Source organism: Pygocentrus nattereri, chromosome 6 (assembly GCF_015220715.1).
Source record: "Pygocentrus nattereri isolate fPygNat1 chromosome 6, fPygNat1.pri, whole genome shotgun sequence".
Classification (NCBI taxonomy): Eukaryota; Metazoa; Chordata; class Actinopteri; order Characiformes; family Serrasalmidae; genus Pygocentrus; species Pygocentrus nattereri.
Window position 1 is genome coordinate 27,058,938 of NC_051216.1, and position 20,068 is coordinate 27,079,005.

The 20,068-nt window shown below is 42.3% G+C and overlaps 1 protein-coding gene and 1 long non-coding RNA gene across 3 annotated transcripts; one reads left to right on the top strand and one right to left on the bottom strand.

Annotated features, from left to right (window-relative positions):
- Positions 1 to 2,892: 2,892 nt before the first annotated feature.
- On the bottom strand, positions 2,893 to 10,630 carry LOC119263621. The gene is made up of 3 exons (XR_005130392.1): positions 10,493 to 10,630; positions 8,094 to 8,335; positions 2,893 to 5,194 (listed from the first exon to the last, which is right to left on the bottom strand). It is a non-coding gene; the product is annotated as an uncharacterized LOC119263621 (long non-coding RNA).
- On the top strand, positions 9,533 to 12,949 carry pou3f3a (POU class 3 homeobox 3a). 2 transcript variants are annotated; one of them, XM_017704665.2, is made up of 2 exons: positions 9,533 to 11,738; positions 11,955 to 12,949. In XM_017704665.2, exons 1-2 carry the CDS (start codon positions 10,466 to 10,468, stop codon positions 11,999 to 12,001), a joined length of 1,320 nt encoding a protein of 439 aa, XP_017560154.1. In that variant the 5' UTR covers positions 9,533 to 10,465; the 3' UTR covers positions 12,002 to 12,949. The 2 variants fall into 2 exon arrangements, with proteins under 2 accessions (XP_017560154.1, XP_017560153.1); XM_017704664.2 differs by having other exon boundaries at positions 9,533 to 11,698.
- Positions 12,950 to 20,068: the final 7,119 nt, after the last annotated feature.

The following is a 20,068-nucleotide window of genomic DNA, read 5'->3' on the forward strand; positions in this document are numbered from 1 at the left end:
GAGAGAGGAGAAATTCAAGCTGCTTCACATCTGAAAAAAAAAACACAGGTGTTTCTGTCCATCCTTCCACTGTGAGAAGACAGCTTAACACTGTGGGTCTAAAAGGGTGTGTAGCTGCCAAGAAGCTGTTGCTGGGAAAAGAAAATCGAGAAAAAATTAAATTATGTGCAAATCAAACAAAGAAGCTGCTGATGTTCTCAGAGCGATGGAGTCCAGGCCTCAACGTTACTGAATGTGTTTGGGATTACTTGGATTGTAAACTAATGGAAGCTGTAATATGATTAGAGATCTAAATCTCTCATTAAATATCATTAAAATATACAAATTTGGTGGTTTGTGGGAGTGGAGTTCCACACGTGTGTCTCTGTGATATGCAGAGGTTTTATTTTAGTATGTGTGTATCATTCTGTCTAAGGGTGCTTTTTCTGAAGCGGTGTTTGAGCAGTGACAGTCTGTTAAACACCACAGACTGAGGAAGCTCTTGTGAGAAGGAGATAAGGAATAGAGAGAGAGAACCCAGGGAAGTGACAGGGGAGAATGGAGTACAAAAGGAAGAGAGGAGGAGAAGGACAGAGGGGGAGATACTGAGAGGGTTTTAGTTCAACTCCAGCAGGCTAACTCGAGCTGCTCTCTGGAGAACTTCCAGGCTTGTGAGAATGTGTGGGGATAATGATGGTAGGCACTGTAAGGTATGAGGCTGGCTCACTCAGATTTTCGGTTAGAGGGTGAGAGGGTGAGGATAATGGAATGTATTCCTATAGGTGATAAGGATATGATGGAGCACATTAAGGATGTGCTCTGCTGCATGGTGTGCCTGGGGTGTGTTTAGAAGAACAGCCAGGCTTCCTGAAAGCCTCTTTTCTCTTCGCTAAAGAAGAAGTGATAAGGTACAGAGGGCCCTCTCCTTCTCTCTTGCTCTCTCCCTTTCTCTGTGTCTCGCTACCTTCCTCGGTCCGTCTACACGCTCTTTAATGTCTTCCAGCGTTTGAAAGCTGTAAGGTGTAAGGGGATGTTATACATAAGACAACATCCTCTATATGTTTCTCTCCCATGATTTACTTGTATTTTCATTCTCTCTCTCTCTCTGTCTCTCTCTCTCTCTCGCTCTCTCTCTCTCTGTCTCTTCTGTCTGTCTTCCTAAAACTCCTTTTTTAATGCTAACTTTCCCGACATGCTCACATTGCCAGCGGCAGCCTCCTACTGCAGGTCCAGTATAAGGTAAATGAGTGTAAGCAGTAGCTCCTGCGCAGGGACTTTCAGAGGTAAACAGCTTGCCTGGCCTGGGAGTGACGCGCAGCACTTTTCTTTTAACAGCCATCACTACCCACACTGCCTTAATGGAGGAAAACATTGACATTATTGATTTAGATTTCACCACACTTATCTTGCTTTTTTGTTTGCTCCTTGACAGCAGTCAGAACTAGAGGTGTTTTTTAACCTGCAAAATGACTGAGTCAAAATTGACCAGTTTACCCCATTGCTGTGTCCTCCAAACTCTCATTTATGTTATTCTTCCTCAGGTCTTCTTGGTCACCTGCTGTCTGAATGCATATTAGTAGAAGCGAGCCTTAATTCATTATGATTCCCCCATTGGCAGGCTTAACCCCATGAAAGCTAGGTTTATTGTTCTGTCATTAATCTTAAAACCTATTATTCGGTAACTGATGTAATTTATTTGGTATTTGCCATTAATACGTACAGTAAATGCACTATGTTTTCAAATGTATTCGCGTCTAATTAGTCAATTCAGCTACTTTAACCCCAGCAGCCATGAAATACAATTCCCACCTGTTTTGGGAGTCCAGTTGAAATATGTATATTTATTTTCTTGGAAAACATTGATAAAATATGTTTTGATGAAAGGCTGGATTTGAATCTTTGTTGGTCAGCATACAAATGAACAATTATTAAAGTGATTTTATTGTGTTTAAAAGATTTTTTTTCAACATTTTGTTTCAAATTTTCAATATCATTAAACCTGTAGTTGTGCTGTTCGCCGCTGCCATCTTCATGGAGAGGTGTGAATTGTTCTCAAGGCAAGGGGTTCTCATCCCTCCCTTTTCACCCCTCATTGCTGGCTAGCAACTCAACACTGAGTAACAGCATTTCTCACACAAAGTTACTGGAAAAAAACGCTTGATTAATGATATTTATGAAATATTTCTAAGCCACTTCTATTCCGCTGGCTGAATGGCCACCAGAAGGCCTGCAGAAAAGGTTAAGATGCATCAGTTTCTGACACGGGTGCTTGCTTGCGCACACCCAACTATAATCTCCATAGAAAAGCATTGTTAATAGAACGGAACAGCCTAAGCCTAGATCTCTAACATCCTAAGGTCTCAACACTCGATGCTAAGTATAAACTACAGGGGTATAAATCCCCCCAGCATAGGGCTGTGGAGTGTCGAACTCTGTTCTCTGGAGTGATAGAGCACAAACCAATACATTTGAAATGAGTTGGACTTGAGTTTGTGATTCAGCATTAATCATCTAACATCAGTATCTGACCTCAGTAATACTCTTGTGGCTCAATGTAGTCAAATCCTCACAGCAATGTTCTAACATCTTGTGTAAAGCATTGACAGACCACATTTAGGCTGTTACTGCAGCAAAAAGGGGAAATCTCATTCCAGGTGTCTACAAATCTCTAGATATTTAGTGTATATAGGTATAAATGTGTGATGGGCTGAAATACACAGGTCCTTTGGATTTAGGTTTAATGCTCCTAACAGATGTCAGGGATCAGGAACTTTAACTTATAAATCATACAGCATGTACTCGCCTCCATATCCTTTCTTGTATATCCATAATAGTTAAAAAAAACACACACAAGTTGCAGTTTACATTATGTGAAGACTACATCAGGATTGGACCAATAGAAATGATTCCAAATGATGTGGAATGAAATCTTTAATCTTGAAAAATTAAGAATGTTCTTGCCTCCTCTGAAGTTACTCTTTTGGAGATACAAGGTTTTGTTATGACAGTAATATGCGACATTGTTGATGGATAATAAATATAATGGCTTTTATAAGTGTTTTTTAATTCTTTGTTTTTCCATTGCTTTCCAATAAAAAGCAATACATGTTCATACTTAAACACTGCACTGAAATACAATTTGTATTAAAAATATACATATAAGTGAACAGTATGGTGCACATTACCTGTCAGAAATGAAACCAAGGGTTGAGATGTGAGAAAAAAGTACTCAGTCTTTATATGAAAAGGGGATTTGTGATATTTGAGAAGAGATATCAATGTTAATATTTTCCGCAGGGCTCTAAATTGAGCATACAGTAACATACAGCGGTGTGTGCACACGTCTGAGTGTGTGAAAGTGTGTCAGCTGACGTGTGTGTGTGGTCTCTTTATCTCAGCATAAAAGGAGTAATATTCGTCTTCCTCTTGTCTGTGTGTGTGTGTGTGTGTGTGTGTGTGTGTCTGTGTGTGTGTGTGTGTGTGTGAGAGAGAGAGAGAGAGAGAGAGAGAGACACACACAGTAAAGATGAGAATCATCATCTGGCTGTGACTGGCATAATTGGCTCTTTTCTTCCCTGCCGCTACTTAGCGCTGATAGCCCAATTTAGCCGCTGCATGCTAAAGACACTTTCAGAGTGTAATCAGAATTAAAGAGAATGGGTTTTACTCACTTTAAAGGCCTTTTTGAGGCACTCTCTGTGGACTTAAACGTGTGATGGGTCCCTTTAGTTGTCAGAGGAGCTGAGACCACATGCAGTTATCGAGGTCTGATGACGATCACTCGCCTGTGGTGTGTCCTTAGGTAACGATGGAGGATACGCTCCATGAACGCTCACTCCTCTAAGGCTGACCCAGTCCTCCGCAGACAGCTGAGCATTGTGCCTCCGCTCTCTAGTAATAATCGCATGGAGATTTTTGTAAATTGGACTCCAGATACTATCAAAAGACTATTTAAGGCTTTCAAGTAAAGATATCCATAGTTAAGTGACAAAGGATGAGTGGATTGCACTTCATATCGCAGTGTGCATGCTGATGCATTTTTCCCCCCTCTTTTGCAAAATGATTGGCTTATGACTACAGTGGAAATGGACAGTAGCTTTGAGATAATCTGTCATTTCCTTTCAGGCTGCTCTGTCGCTCCGTCTGCCTCTGTCTCCCTTTTACTCCTGATCTTTCATATTCTTTCTCTCCCTCTGCCTCTCTCTCTTTTTCTCTCTCTCTCTCTTCCCCTCTTTCATATATGCATAGTGGTTTGAGTTTTCTCGCTGCAGGCTATTTCCTTTGGTAGGCTGAATAAAATGCAAATGCAGCAGATGAGAATGAAAGGAGAAAAGGACTGTTCTGTGGTTTTGTTCCTATTAGTATGAGCCATAGTCGCAGAAAAGCTTGAATATATCTGAGGAACACTTCTCCTGAAGAGCTCAGAGCTGAATCGTGGCACTATCCTTAGAAAGCAGACGCGTTACAATCTTGGATGTATAAGGGATCCATATACCTTTTTAGTGCACAAAATTGTGGTTATAATGTGCTACTTTCCCAAATTAAAGCCTCAACCAAAGATCTGTAAAGCTAGTTTTGTTCACGCAGAGTATACAACCAGTAATTTGTGAAAGTAGCATTTTAGAGGCCTTTTTTTTGCTAAGTGTATCTGTTACACTCTCCAAAACAAACCAGACAGAGCTTGTCTTGAATGTCATTCACTTAGTTTTGTGTTTAAAACTCTTGTCTTTGAATTGTTGGTGGTGAACAAGAGCTCTACCTTCCTTCGATGATTTTCGCTTCAGCTCTGGGGCTGTCGCCTTGTTAATCTGAAATCTCTGGTTGTGCCATAAAAAAAGAAGCATTGCAGGTTCTTCATTACAGTTTCCGTTAAATATTAACAACTGCACTGCTCACAAAATGAGTTGCAGATATTTCTTTAAAGCTCTAATATACATCAAAAGCATCAACAAAGGCTGTTGAACATGACCACAATACAAAGGTACCAAGCTCTCTGTCAGTAAACTCTACAGCTAGTTTCAGGGGCGTCCTAGGTGCTGCTCCTCACTGGGGCTTTAATGTCTGACATGGAGTAGCGGGGTAGTGAGCCGGTGCTGTGAAGGAGAGAGGAAGAGAGGAGGACAAAAGGAAAGATAATCCTAGCCATCCTGCCTCTGTAAAAGGAGCTTTCTTTGAAAGAAGGCCTTGTGTGTTTGGAAGAAGCACTGGCTCTCACCTGCAGGAGAGAAAGAGATTTGAATTGTAATCACTTAAAGGAGAAAAGACTGCACAATCAAAACTTTTCCTCAGGCCGTAATAAACTAGAAGCATACAGTGCTGTGCAAAAGTCAGAGACCACCCTTCATTTATTTCATTTGGTGTCAAATGGCCATTATGTACAAGTTGTAATTCTAAGTTGATTAGATAAAAGACTTATTCGCTTGAAGAAGGAAGCTTAAAGTCAAAGCAAAATAACTAAAGAAGTTTCCAAAACTAGTCAAAAAAACAATAAAAGATATAGACAAAATGGTCTAACAACTGAATAAGACATGGTAGACCATCAAAACTGTAAGTGAGAAGACAACTCATCGCTTTGGGTCAGAGAAAAATTAAGAAGAAAGGAAAAGAAAACAGGAAAAACTGCAACTCATAGAAGCTGCTGCAGGCATCAAATAGAATCTTCCAGAAAATGAAACCAACTTCTAAGACTGAATGTTTGAGGTATCGAAACATATCCCTGTAGATTTCCTTGAAAAACTGAAAGCAAGTCTCATGAAAAGAACGCGCACAACAAATACTGAAAAAATGATGGGATAGGTGTTGAGACTTCTGTGTAAATTTCCGAAAATAATATCTGCTTTTATTGTTTTCTGCTTTTGTCAATGTGCTAATAAATGAATAACTTGTACTTAATGACTGTTTTCGAAATGATAAAAAATGAAAAGGGTGGTATATGATGTCTGCACAGTACTGTATGTGGTATGTTGCACATGCAATTCAAACATGTCACAACATCCCAACAGAGAAAATGTTTTGCTAGATGTTTAATATAGTCTGATATGAGGAGCGAGTTTTCCTGTCTGTTGCTGTTATAGCATTATAGTACCATGAGCTATGCCTAGTCTAGAGTTAGGGTTAGCACAAGTTACACACACACATGCATATATACTTACACATACAGAGAGAGAGAGAGAGAGAGAGAGAGAGAGAGATTTTGTTTTGTTTATTCTATATCCTGAATTTTTCTTGCTTTCATATAGTGGAGCTATCCCCCCAAAAAATCATGTATAGAAAATAAGGGCTGAGTTACAGAGCTAGTCCTATGTGTGATTCAATTTCACTTGGATTTGCTGTGATCCATGAGTAGATTCCCTTGGGAAATATATACTTTGATTAATGTAATCCCACAGAATGGGTGAAATAGGTATGTGTATGTGTGTGTGTGTATGTGTGTGTGTGTGTGTGTGTGTGTGTGTGTGTGTGTCTGGAGGAGAAGGCTGTGCAAAAGGAATCATTGGGGAAGAACATGGACAAGTAAAACAAGCGACATCACTTAAGTCACACCTCTAGAAATCAAATCCCACCTTGTGTACTTATTTTAGCGATCAGTAGCAGCGTTTCAGTCTGCGTGTTATTAGCCGTGCTGAAATCATGCTGCCTCACTGATTCTCATATCTGCTGTTACTATTACATGCGTGAGGCCATAAGCTGCTATAGAGCACCAAGTATACACAGTGTGGCGGCACACCAGGCAGTTCGCGGCTCTGGAAATAGAGATGGCTGTTCTCTGTCTCAGTTTGGACAGCTTTGTACAGACAAGTGGAACTGCACCGCATGGGTGTATCAGGTTTTACAGACATTAACTTAATAACGTGGGAGAAATGGTCGACGGGGGACTCTCTGGAAGGCTGTGGTTTGGCCACACAGCACAGCTGGACATACGGCTATTCTGAATGTTCTGCTCATCAGCACGATGGATGCTGAGAGAACACGTGTAAGGATATGTCCCCACTTTAATGACCAGATACTGTAAACGAAATGACAGGACAGTGTAGCTGGACAAAACAGAGGGGCACTCTTTAGCATTCAGTACAATGACCAACGTTCCAGTTCACACCTGAACTGTCACAACTAAGGAACGACATGAATAAATAAAAAAATAAATAAAAAATAAATAAATAAATAAATAAATACATTTTTTAGCCTTATCTTTATGGTCAATTACTATTGCACGAAGGCAATATGCAAGAGTGCTGTATTAAATTACCTTTGCACTCTGTGAGGTGTGCTGTATGAGAGGAGGCTCAGACAGTCCCACACAGCTGATTACCATCATCTTTTATCATATCCGATAATCGCATTTAGTTTGGGAAGGAAAACGCCACAGAACTTGCTCTGACTGCTTTAAAGTGATCACATGTTGCATAGCGACCCCTTACACAAACGTCTATCAGTACTAGTTAGAGAGTTTTGACTGCATGTCATTTTCACACTTTTATTCACAATCAAATGTACATTTCCTTCTGTTTTCTACTGTTCGGGTTTAAAAAATCCCATTTGATGAAAAAGCTCAGTTCAGCATAATGAATTCGGCTATAAACACGCACTTTTAGACACACTCAGTGATCGAACGGAAACATTTCCTCAGATTTGAGCGCAGGAGAACTCAGAGGACGCGTTTGCACTTACGGGCATTTCCGAGTTCGGCCGAACTACACTAGCAGGTCGCTCTCCCGCTCCGACAAAACCTCAGAGAAGTTTTAGCGAGGATTTCTCGAGCAGCTAAACAGCAGCTCTTCATGAGGTTCTCACACTCACACTGCGGGCCAGACGCCTCTAACGCCTCCCTCACAGCGGCGAGGCAGCAGCCCTGAGCGGGCTTCAGAGGAGAGGCACGAGGTTTGCGGAAATCTCGCAAAGCTTATATTAGCGCGTGTTCGGCACCAGGACCGGTCCACTGTCCCCTAACATACTTCTGACCTGCTTTATGTGAACAGAACTGGGTTTACAGTGAACAGTCCTGGGCAGGTGGACAATTTATCTACTGTATAAAAGAACAGAGACGCCATAAAGCTCGCGCTCATCGAGGTAGGATAGTTTCATTTTCCTCTACAGTTTACCCTTAAATCACTCACCTTATTGGAGAGAGAGAGAGAGAGAGAGAGAGAGGGGGAGAGAGAGAGGGAGAGAGAGAGAGAGAGAGAGAGAGAGAGAGAGAGAGAGAGCGGGGGGCTGGCTGGCTGTGCTGGAGCTCTCGGCCTCCTGTCCTCCTCCTGCAGTGAGTCCGGGCTCTGCGCTCTCTGCTCCGCTCTCCAGCTCTGCTCTCTGCTCTCAAACCGACTGAGTCCCGCTCTCCTCCGCTCTGCTATTATTTTCCCTTAAACAGATGAAAATTTATGCTAATGGAAATCAGCACTAACTGTTAGTTGGTTGTTATGCAGGAGAGTCCCTCTCTCCGAGCTGCTCTGGAAACAATGGAGCACAACATGGTAGAGGAGGAAATCCTACAGAAACATCTACAAACAAATAAACAAGCAGGCGAATCGTTCAGATCAATCACCTCCATTTTACTTTATTTAAATGAAGTGGAATAGAAATTCGCCTGCTTTCCAACTCAGTCGTTCACTCTGAGACACACTGTTTGCCCAATTTCGTGTCCAAGTCTTAATAAATGCTGAAGAAAACCTTACGGAATTAGTTCAGGATTAGAGATAAAGAGAAGACGAGCCTCGGACCTACTGTAAAAATACTGTAGAAAAATTAACTACTGTAGAAAAATACACTTAAGTTGTAAAAAGTAGCTTAGGTAGTGAGTGGATGTCATAACCGATAGAGTTCATAATACATTATAGAAGTAGTTCATTGTAAACAGGGCGATGGACTGAAATAACACTTTAATCTGCAAGTTAAAATGTTGACTTTTGGTTTGAAATTTAAAATCAGGATAACAAACACAATCTCTCATTAAATAACCAGGAGGAGCGCTGCTGCGCGGCTAAATTACACAGGCTATACGCTGCAGCTGAAAGGATCAAACTGAGTGAAAAGCGGCGTCATTTAGGCCATAACGTTTAAATCCGATTAAATAAACGCGAGTGGTGCACTATAGACACCTCTGTTCTAAACTGCTTCAGTTAAGTGATTATTTGGCCGGTTTATTTTCAGCGTGTACTTTTTTACTGTTTATTCCGTGTTTTTGGTCTAAAGAGAAACAGCTGCAATCGTAGAATAAACCGCGGTTATTAGAACTCATATGTCTGATCAAACCCGTCTGCGAATTCACTCACGTCCTTTTTTTTCTTTCTGTTTTAGTAATCAGCTAAAGTCTTCATCATGTATAAGCGAGTACTAGCTTTAGTCCTTCGACTAAAAGCAGAACCAGCGCAGACCCGAAACCTGACAAAACACAAGAACTCGGTCCGTCCTGAGCTCTAAAGTTCAGAGTTTAGCAGCGGCCCCTTCAGTGATATCCCCCCATCTCCCCCGCCCCAAACACCCTCTCCCCCTACCGCCCCCCAAACACAGCGTCACATCGCGCTGCCGGCGCGGCTCAGAGCCGCGTTCAGGAGTCGCTGTGAAGAGATGCTGCTGCTGCTGCTCCGCGTCTTAAAGACGAGAGCGGAGATCTGCCACGCGCGCGGCTCGCAGCCAATGAGCGTCCACCTTGCGTGGCATTCGGCGCCGCGATTGGCTACGAGCTGCGGAAGGTTTTGCGCACGCCCCGACTGAACGTAAACATTGGCGTAGTCTGTGGCACTGAGGCAGGAACGGATAAAACTGTCAGAGGACGAGAGGAGAGAGCGCGCGCGAGAGAGAGATAGATAGAGAGAGAGAGAGAGATAGAGAGAGAGAGAGAGAGAGAGAGAGAGAGAGAGAGAGATTCTTCATCATCCGCGCCTTTAACTCTCTAAACTTGCTTCAGATCTGTAGTCAGAGTCGGGTGAGGCTGCGGGCAGATGGAAGTTGTGAGGGAGAACGTGATGAAATAGAACGCGAGGAGCGAGTCGGAGTGAGCGGAGCGGAGGCCGAGGCAGCGCACAGGACGAGCGGGAAGTTTACAAAGAAAAAAACGCCCTGATGTCTCCTTGAGAAAAAAGAAAGAGAGCTGTCGATGATGCGCCTCCATGTGGGATTTACCAAACCGTCACCTTGAACCTCCAGGACGTGAGACCTTTCTCCCGCGTGCTCATTTTTGTGTTGTTTTCTTGCTGTTGCGGTTTTCTGAACAGGACGCTATGACTTCACGGACGGAATGCCGAGTTGAGCAGATGTAAAAGCGATTTCGCCGGGAAATGTGGATTTCTACTTTCAAAAGTCTATTTCCTCTGTAAAATTTGATGGATGTTTCTGATTACCGTTCAGTGGATCAAACCAAAATACCGAGCATAGTTTTCCCAGTTTGAATAATTCATGAACTAGAGCGTCCCTTCCAGGGGTGGAAAAAAAGTTACGACAGCATACGGGGAGGGGGAATAATAAGTAGACTGGTACAAAGTGGTGAGGGGGGATGGCCACGGCGGCTTCCAATCCCTACCTGGCTAGCAACAGTGTTCTCTCATCAGGCTCCATTGTGCCCTCGGAGTCCGGAGGTGGTGGCATGCAGCCGGGAAGTGGTGCCGTGACTTCGGTGTCAGGTGGATACAGAGGAGACCCTGCGGCCAAGATGGTGCAGAGTGACTTTATGCAAGGGAGCATTGCAGCCAGCAATGGGGGCCACATGCTAAGCCATGCGCACCAGTGGGTAACCTCATTGCCACATGCTGCCGCCGCCGCTGCAGCTGCAGCCGCCGCTGCTGCAGCCGAAGCTGGCTCACCTTGGTCCTCCAGCCCTGCTGGGATGGCAGGCAGCCCCCAACAACAGGACGTCAAGGGTGGCTCCAGTAGAGAAGACCTGCATTCGGGCACTGCGCTGCACCACCGCCCTCCGCACATAGGCGCTCACCAGTCCCACCAAAGCGCTTGGGGTGGCACGACTGCAGCTCACATCAGCACCATCACTGGGGCGCAGCAGCAGTCTCAGCAGTCCCTCATTTACTCCCAGCCAAGTGGGTTCACTGTCAACGGGATGCTAAACCCCACCGGGAGCCTGGTCCACCCTGGGTTGATGCGGGGCGATTCGCCAGAAATGGACCACCACCATCACCACCACCACCACCACCACCAACACCAACACCCACACCACCATCACCAGCAGCACCACGGTGGCGTCAGCAGCCACGACTCACACTCCGACGAGGACACGCCGACCTCCGACGACCTGGAGCAGTTCGCCAAACAGTTCAAGCAGCGTCGAATAAAGCTCGGCTTCACGCAGGCCGACGTCGGCTTAGCCCTGGGGACCCTCTACGGCAACGTCTTCTCTCAGACCACCATCTGTCGGTTCGAGGCGCTGCAGCTGAGCTTCAAAAACATGTGCAAGCTGAAGCCACTCTTGAACAAGTGGCTCGAGGAGGCTGACTCGACCACAGGCAGCCCCACCAGCATTGATAAGATAGCAGCGCAGGGCAGGAAGCGCAAGAAGCGCACCTCCATTGAGGTGAGCGTGAAGGGGGCCCTGGAGAGCCACTTTCTGAAATGTCCCAAGCCCTCAGCGCAGGAGATCTCCTCCCTGGCGGACAACCTGCAGCTGGAGAAGGAGGTCGTTCGGGTGTGGTTCTGCAACCGCAGGCAGAAGGAGAAAAGGATGACGCCACCCGGGGTTGGCCAGAGCCCGGAGGACGTGTACTCTCAGGCCGGCAACGTGAGTGCAGACACACCGCCTCCGTCCATGGACTGCAAACGTATGTTCACTGAGACGTAGAGCTCACATTTCATGTACAGTTCAGTTAACTGGACCGACATCATTTATTACCAGTATGAATGAATTGCACTGCAGCAGATGTGTGCGTTTAGGAGAAGGAATCCGCAAAAATCACCCTAGAAACTCCTCTTTATCTGCCTACTGCCCTCCAATGTCCCTAACTCTAAATGGCTGTCTCTGCTCTGTCTTCTTGCAGGAGAGTTTTCTGATAGACTGCTTAAAAGATGCAAGTTTGAAAGGTGAACCGGAGGACCAGGTGGGGATCTCTTCGTGCTCCTATCGCCAGGTGGTTCTGGCCCACTGACACTCCAACCAAACTCGACACTAGATTTTTTTTTTTTTTTTTATGGATGGCCCTCCAGAGAATTTAGAAAAATGACAGACATGGACCCTCGGTGAAAACAAACGAGCTCCCGGACGCATCGCCGTTTCACGAGGAATAACGTTATTCGTGTTAACAAAAGGGAATTGTCTTATTGCCTCGAGTATTGGCTCCAGTCCACTTCCCGAAGACTCTGTGCTGCAAACTTCAGCTTTTCTATTACAGACTAGTTTTTTTGTGGACCGCACTTCTGTGAATAGTTTTCACACAGGGAAACACTAAGGGGGGGAAAAACAAGGATTCTAAAACTGCACTTATTCATCCTTCAGCCTTCTCTCTTGTGAACACTCCCCCCTCCTTCTTTTGTTTTCCATCTGATTTGCTTTTTTGTTGGTTATTTTATTTAGTTCCATGTCTTTGGCTGAATAATCGTGGACTCTGTCCCTTTTCCTTACTGCTATTTCCACGCAGTAGTTTTGGCGAATTTTGATAAGTCTGTGTACATTTGGCAATATGAATTCTCAGTGGTGATTGACTTGCTTTATATTTTTCACTAAAATCCCACTTTGGAATATTTTCGGAAGTTCCCCGAACTGTGGGCGAGCTGTGATCTTTCTCTTAGACGTAGCATCTCCATGTGCATCGTTTCCCTCTCCTCTTTTAATTCTGGATGATATTCTATACACTTAGTAGGCTCACAATTGTTATTAAATTTGCCTACAGAGCAGCACACTGATAAATCTGATAGGCCGACAAATCATTGTCAAAACATTTTTTATTTGATTTGATTTTCATTTCTGTGGTTGTTATTTAAGTTCAGTATTGAGTCAGTCAGAGGTGATTGAGAATAATAAATTTGATAGATCTGACCCGCAGCTCTGTGTTGTTTCATTTCACTCGGGACGCAAAAAAAGAAAGAAAAACAACAACAAAAAAAAAAATCATGGAGCGAATTTAAACGATTAATTCGATTTAGACTGTACATAAATCAACAACCCGTCGTATTTATTTTTAAAGTAAATTTTTATATATTTGTTTTCATGGTGCGCTTTCTCGGGCTCGTTGACCTTTGACCTAGAACCACCTCAAAATATCACTAGAATGCAATTCAAGAATTCAAATAAAACGAGAAAAGTTGTGAGACACCAGGGGAAAACGAACTACTGCATTTATATTTAAAATATTTTCAGAATGGCCCAGGCTTAAATGAAAGCACATTGCGCGATGTTGATGTCGTTTTTTTTCATTTCTTTTCCCCACTTTATTTATTTTGTTCTTTGATTTGTCTTGTTATTTATGCATTTCTGGTGTTCAATCAAAATCACTACAAACTGCCACATTATTTATTAGAGTAATAGTGTTTACAGGGTGACCAGCGAACGCACGCCCTCCAGCCTTAGTCCTGATCCTGCACTAAAACCTCAGAGATGATCTAATGTAAAGAAGATGCTGTAGATCAATTTATTTCAATATGAAAAAAAAACGTCTGTAGTTATTTATTACTGTCCTGTAGAAAGAATAAACCGTGCCGTGCAGAATTAAGTAATCCTGTCATTATAAGCTGCTGCTGCTGTGTCGTGTAGGTCACTCCTCCACCTCCACCACCCAAGGTTTGCAATTCAGCCCCCTTATTTTACGATCTTCGGTCTAATTTATTTGGCTTTTCATGTTATTTAATTCAGAATGAAGCTACGCTTTCGTTCGTCAACCGCAGAGCTTTGCGTGAACACTGTCTAACGGCGTGTTGAGTTTAACTGGTGAATGTTGAGTTTATGTGGTGAATGTTGAGTTTATCTGGTGAATGTCGAGTTTATGTGGTGAATGTCGAGTTTATGTGGTGAATGTCGAGTTTAACTGGTGAATGTCGAGTTTATGTGGTGAATGTCGAGTTTAACTGGTGAATGTCGAGTTTATGTGGTGAATGTTGAGTTTATGTGGTGAATGTCGAGTTTATGTGGTGAATGTCGAGTTTAACTGGTGAATGTTGAGTTTATCTGGTGAATGTCGAGTTTATCTGGTGAATGTCGAGTTTATGTGGTGAATGTCGAGTTTAACTGGTGAATGTTGAGTTTATGCGGTGAATGTCGAGTTTATGTGGTGAATGTTGAGTTTATGTGGTGAATGTCGAGTTTAACTGGTGAATGTTGAGTTTATGTGGTGAATGTTGAGTTTATGTGGTGAATGTCGAGTTTATGTGGTGAATGTCGAGTTTAACTGGTGAATGTTGAGTTTATGTGGTGAATGTTGTGTTTATGCAGTGAATGTTGAGTTTATGTGGTGAATGTTGAGTTTATGTGGTGAATGTCGAGTTTAACTGGTGAATGTCGAGTTTATCTGGTGAATGTGGAGTTTATGTGGTAAATGTTGAGTTTATGTGGTGAATGTCGAGTTTATCTGGTGAATGTTGAGTTTATCTGGTGAATGTTGAGTTTATCTGGTGAATGTCGAGTTTATGTGGTGAATGTTGAGTTTATCTGGTGAATGTCGAGTTTATGTGGTGAATGTTGAGTTTATCTGGTGAATGTTGAGTTTATCTGGTGAATGTTGAGTTTATCTGGTGAATGTTGAGTTTATCTGGTTATGTCGAGTTTATGTGTTGAATGTTGAGTTTATCTGGTGAATGTCGAGTTTATCTGGTGAATGTTGAGTTTATCTGGTGAATGTTGAGTTTATCTGGTTATGTCGAGTTTATGTGGTGAATGTTGAGTTTATGTGGTGAATGTCGAGTTTATGTGGTGAATGTTGAGTTTATCTGGTGAATGTTGAGTTTATCTGGTTATGTTGAGTTTATGTGGTGAATGTTGAGTTTATGTGGTGAATGTTGAGTTTATCTGGTGAATGTTGAGTTTATCTGGTGAATGTCGAGTTTAACTGGTGAATGTTGAGTTTATCTGGTGAATGTCGAGTTTATCTGGTGAATGTCGAGTTTATCTGGTGCTGACCTGTTTTCCTAATAATGCGATAATATGATGGTGCGCTGAGGGCGAGCTGTGTGTGACTGCTCTGGGTGTTTTTGCTTTACCCGTGTCTCTCTGATCTGTATGGCCTGTTTTGTGAGAGCGCGCGCGTTAACTCGCTGCAGCAGAATAAAAGCACGCGCGTTCCTCCACGGCGTGGTGACGTCATGTGCCCGCTGTGTGCGTGTTCGTATTCAGGCCACGTAGCGCGCCGAGTGCAGCAGGCCGAGATCCTTCAGCAGATTGCAGTGTGGGAGCGAGCAGGAGCGCCGACACTCAGCGGCCCTCAGCCCGAATCCAGCCCTGCTGCCGCGGCCTGTGAGCGGCTCCGCTCCCCGCTCAGTGAGTCAGCTGTGCTGTTGAGTGGAGTCGGATCAGACGGACTCGGGGAGAAGCGGGAACGCTGAGAACAGTCACACACAGCTCGACCTCAGTGCACCATCAGATTATTAACAGGATGTAGGAAAACAGCTCAGAGGAGCTGCAGCTGAACTCCAGTCTGCGGTGGATGGAGGGAGGCAGCAGCTCCCTTTATTGTTTTCTTCTTCTTTTTCTTCTTGAAGAACTTTTGTCTTCGACTGACTGCTACCCCCCCAACCACCCCCACACACACACACACACACACACACAGATTTAAATTTCGCGGATGATTTACTGCCCACCGGTTGCGTGGCAACCAAACCCAACCTGTACCCGCACGCGCAGCAGCTCAGTCCCATAGAAATTAACCAATGAACGAAGATCTTCACAAACACAAACTCGAGCCACTAAGTCTGAGTGCTTTATAATGACAATAATAATAGTAACAGCACAAAACAAATGGTAACAACAACAACAACAACAACAACAACAATAATAATAATAATGATAATAATAATAATAATGATAATAATAATAATAATAATAATAATAATAATAACGAATCAGCAACAATAACAATAATAACAACGATAATAAAAGCATGCGGTTGTTATTATTGTTATAATTGTTATTGTTGTTGTTTGTTGTTGTTAAAGTGATAAGTAGTTACAAGGATATTGTAGAGAATAACACTTTAAGTAATATAGGGGAACTTTTTTCTTGCACTTTTTGCTAAAATAACCGTAAAAATACAGAGAATCAAACAACCCATAAACTATGTTTTGAAACTGTTCTTAAACGTCTTAAAAGCGTTTTATTTTTCTGACTTTCTTCTAAAGTCAATTAAACATAGTTACGCCTCAGTTTTTGAGTCCATATTAAACTAAACCAACTCAAACCGGAAAGTAGGTGTTTATTTCATTTTTCCTCCATTTTCGTCGCTTCTTTGTTTGGTTCGTATTTAAAACGTTAAAACGCTTAAAGTCCCAGTTCAGAAGGAGAATGATGTTCATTCCTCTTTAGACTCTAAAACCTGGACTACACATTTCAGTGTAAAAAGACAACCTAGGTCATCACATATTATTCCATTGGCTGCTTTTTATATAGATAATGAAGAACTCAGTAAAATAAGATGTATTATATAATGTCTTTACGCGTGTAAAGGTACTGCTCTTATTTCTTTAGCGCCATCTTTTGGACATAAATGATCTCTCAGCAGACTGTTAGTTTACTGTTTTACACCAGTGTGTCTATAAAATAAAATGATTTGCGATCGCCTGATATTGACAAGGATGTGTGCAGTGTGTGCAATGCTTCTTGTTTTTAACAGAAAATGAAACATAACGAATTGATAAAAATGTGCTCTATGATGAGTTAAAATGAAGAAAAAAACAGGCTTTCAATTTAAAGATCAGTGAAAATCTTTCTTATCTCAAAGGGAATCAGAATATCAAGAGATTATAGATTTGTATCATATATGACAGATTTGTCCAGAAATTCCGGTGGGTTTATTGACCTGTGGACAGAGAGAGTCTAGTGGAGTTACTGAAGCACTCATTCAGTGGTCAGGGCACCTCTGTCATACACCTGCTGCAACCCAGTGGCACGAGGCCCGGACGGGTCAGCTAGCCCAGCAGGCTGCTCACCCCGGCAGCAGTAGCCAAGGTGACAGCGTGTCAAAACCTGCCCAGAGTTTGGGAGCTGACTCTGAACGCATCACTGCCTCTGATCGCTGGCTGGAACTGCAGGGAATGGGCACATAAACACTCATGCAAATCCTCAGCAACAAACTTGTCCCTGCTAACAGTGAGACTCCGCCAGTCCGTACATAAATCCATGAAATCCACGAGAGGCGCATTACTGCTTGGGGCCTGAAGAGCCTTTTAAATGTTTAATTTCACCAGATCCAGAATATGGTTGGGTTTTGAACTCATTATATTAGCATCATGCATACATGTAGATGTGCTACACACGTGTGAGGGAGAATGGAGCAGGAAGAGAGCTGTAGAGTAATAAAAGGCAGAGAAGTAAAGAACAGGAGGTGAAAGGTTCTGCTGCTTTTGCTGTAGCTATCACATTAACCAGAGGATTTGAGGCACAGAGGAAATAGACTGTGGGCTCAGTGGTTTAATAGATTACTTACAATTGGACACAGGTATTTGGAGTTAGCCATTATACCCTGTAGGCCTACAGAGAAAAGAAAAAGGTGTGTGGAAGTATCACGCGTCCAGTGAAGACCCATAACATGTGTCCTTGTCCAAAAGCAAATACTCCAGTAAAAGAAATTCTGGAAGTGCATTATAAAATAAAACACTGCAGCTGGTCTCAGATCTTCCCGGAAAAATGTCAAATGTGTCACCCACGAATGCACTTGAGCCAGAGTTGAAATTCTATTGGAATCTCTTTGTTGTTGTTGTGAGGACAAAGGTCAGATCTTTGTCTGTGGGACAGGAGTGGAGATTGTATTGAGGTCATCAGAGGTACGGGCATCTTCCCTGAGGGGCTCATACACATTTCTGCTAAGTTTACACAGCCGCACCGTCTCTCTGATGGAAAGAGAGAAGATCTGTGCCTGAGTCTGCTGCAGAACCATGGAAATCTAATGATCAAACTAGAATGGATATTCTGTGCATGCGTTACGTAACATCGCAAAGTGGATTCAAACCAAGATGGACCAGATGCCCTTAAACATGCTTTGTAAAAATTGAGGATTCATTTGGGACGATAAACATAAAATGTCAATTCATTGATGTTTTTTTTTTTCCTGGGACAACATAATCATCATAATTAGACAACAACAAAATGGCACGCTAACAAAATCAACAAAATCCTTTCATAGATAAGAGGATGCTTTTGGGTTTCTGTGCTATCATATTCCCCTGTACTTATCTGCATTTAAAGGGGATAAGTGCAGGAATTCCTGTTGTTCAAGCTTTTCGAAACGAGCCACACATTGCAAAGCAGAGAGTTTGGAGGCTGAAATAAAAGTAGTTAATTGGTGCAATACACCAAGGACATAATTATCTCTTTGAATAACTGGCGGTGGTTTAATTGCTGGTAATTGTTCTCCAAACCTTGTGCAGAAGTGATGAACACTAGATGGTTATTGTGCATCATGCGCTAATCCTGCTATTTAGGCTCAGTCATTAAAGTAGTGGGATAAGGACTCAGCAGTGGAAGAAAATAACATGAATGCATGTGTAGTATACTTGTAGTAGAGCACAGTATAGTATAAACTGCACATCGGTATAGCCGTGTAAATGTATCGTTTTGCATACACATATGGCTAAAGGATAACATAATAACACACATATTGGTATAAATCCTCAGTCATTTGGCATATTCATTTCAGTGGGGTTGCTGTTTTCCTGTGTTTGCGGTTAATTATTGCCACATTGTAAAACCAGGCTTGGAGCTCCACAGGAAACAAATACTGATTAACGTGATTGGGCCTGCTGAGAATTGGAGTCCAGTTGAAGTGTGTTGACGGCTAAACTATTCCCACCCTCTAACCCCAGCAGTCCTACCCCATCGAACTCTATGCCTTCTGAGGCAGATCAGCGTTAAATACTCATTCTTTGTGTCTGACATACATGCGCTTTAGGCTAATACAAGTATTTAAAGGCTCAAATGAGGTGTTATGTTTGAAAAATGTAATGACTTTGTTAAATTCATTCAAAATCGGATTATGAGGAAGAGATGATAATTGTGAGACAATCCGACGCTCTGAAGTGCGATTCCAAGCTGTTGTACTGAAGGAACACCGATGAGCATTTTTTTCAGTTTTTATATGCCATATTTCTTAGTATTTTTAACAGGCCAGTGTGAGAGGATTGTGTGCTATTGATGTCATTTGCTATAGAAGTTTTTTTTATTTTAATGCTGATAGATAAATCTCTTTAACTTTACAATCAAACCTTTTTAGCTGCTAAAAAGGAGAAAAAAAGAAGTTATTGTAGTCTCATTTACACTCATACACTCATTTACAGTTTTTGATGTGTGTTGTTAGCTTTGCCCTTGGAGTAACATGCGTGTGTATGCAGTTCTGTACAAAACTCACCCATTCATTTATTTACTTTCCAGTCAAAATGGCTGTTAAGTAGAAACCATTCATTTTTCAGTATCAGGACAAAAGGAGAAATATATATATATATATATATATATATATATATATATATATATATATATATACAGAAAATGTCCACTGAAAAAATGGGATTTTTTGCTGTGTTCTTTGTTTGATTTGCAGGTTTTCTGTTCTCAGTAAGGGCTTCTTAAACAGCTATGCAGCCTTTCAGACTCATAGTGTTGAATTGTCTTCTCACAATGGAAGGAAAAACCCGATCTCTCAAAGACAACAGCTAAATACCAGTAATCTGATGGTGTCAGCTTTAGTGGGCTAGCAGCATGTTTGTAAGGAATCACATTTTTAATACCTTCTGGATTTTTTTCACTTATTCTCCACTGACTGTTCCCTTTCTTATGCAAGTGGATTATCTTATATCTGAACTCGTCAGGAACTTTTCCTGAAAACATTTTCCTGAATGGCCATTTTGATTGGATATTAATTAAATGGAATATGGTATCTGACTTTTGAACAGTACTTCATCATGTGTTGGAATATACCTCAAGAAATATACACATGCCATAAATCTATAAGTATACACTAGA

Excerpts from the sequence above, each read along its gene's own strand:
- pou3f3a (XM_017704664.2), top strand. The coding sequence starts at position 10,466 with ATGGCCACGGCGGCTTCCAATCCCTACCTGGCTAGCAACAGTGTTCTC. Across the intron at positions 11,699-11,954 it reads TGTACTCTCAGGCCGGCAAC|GAGAGTTTTCTGATAGACTG; the intron begins GTGAGTGCAGAC and ends GTCTTCTTGCAG.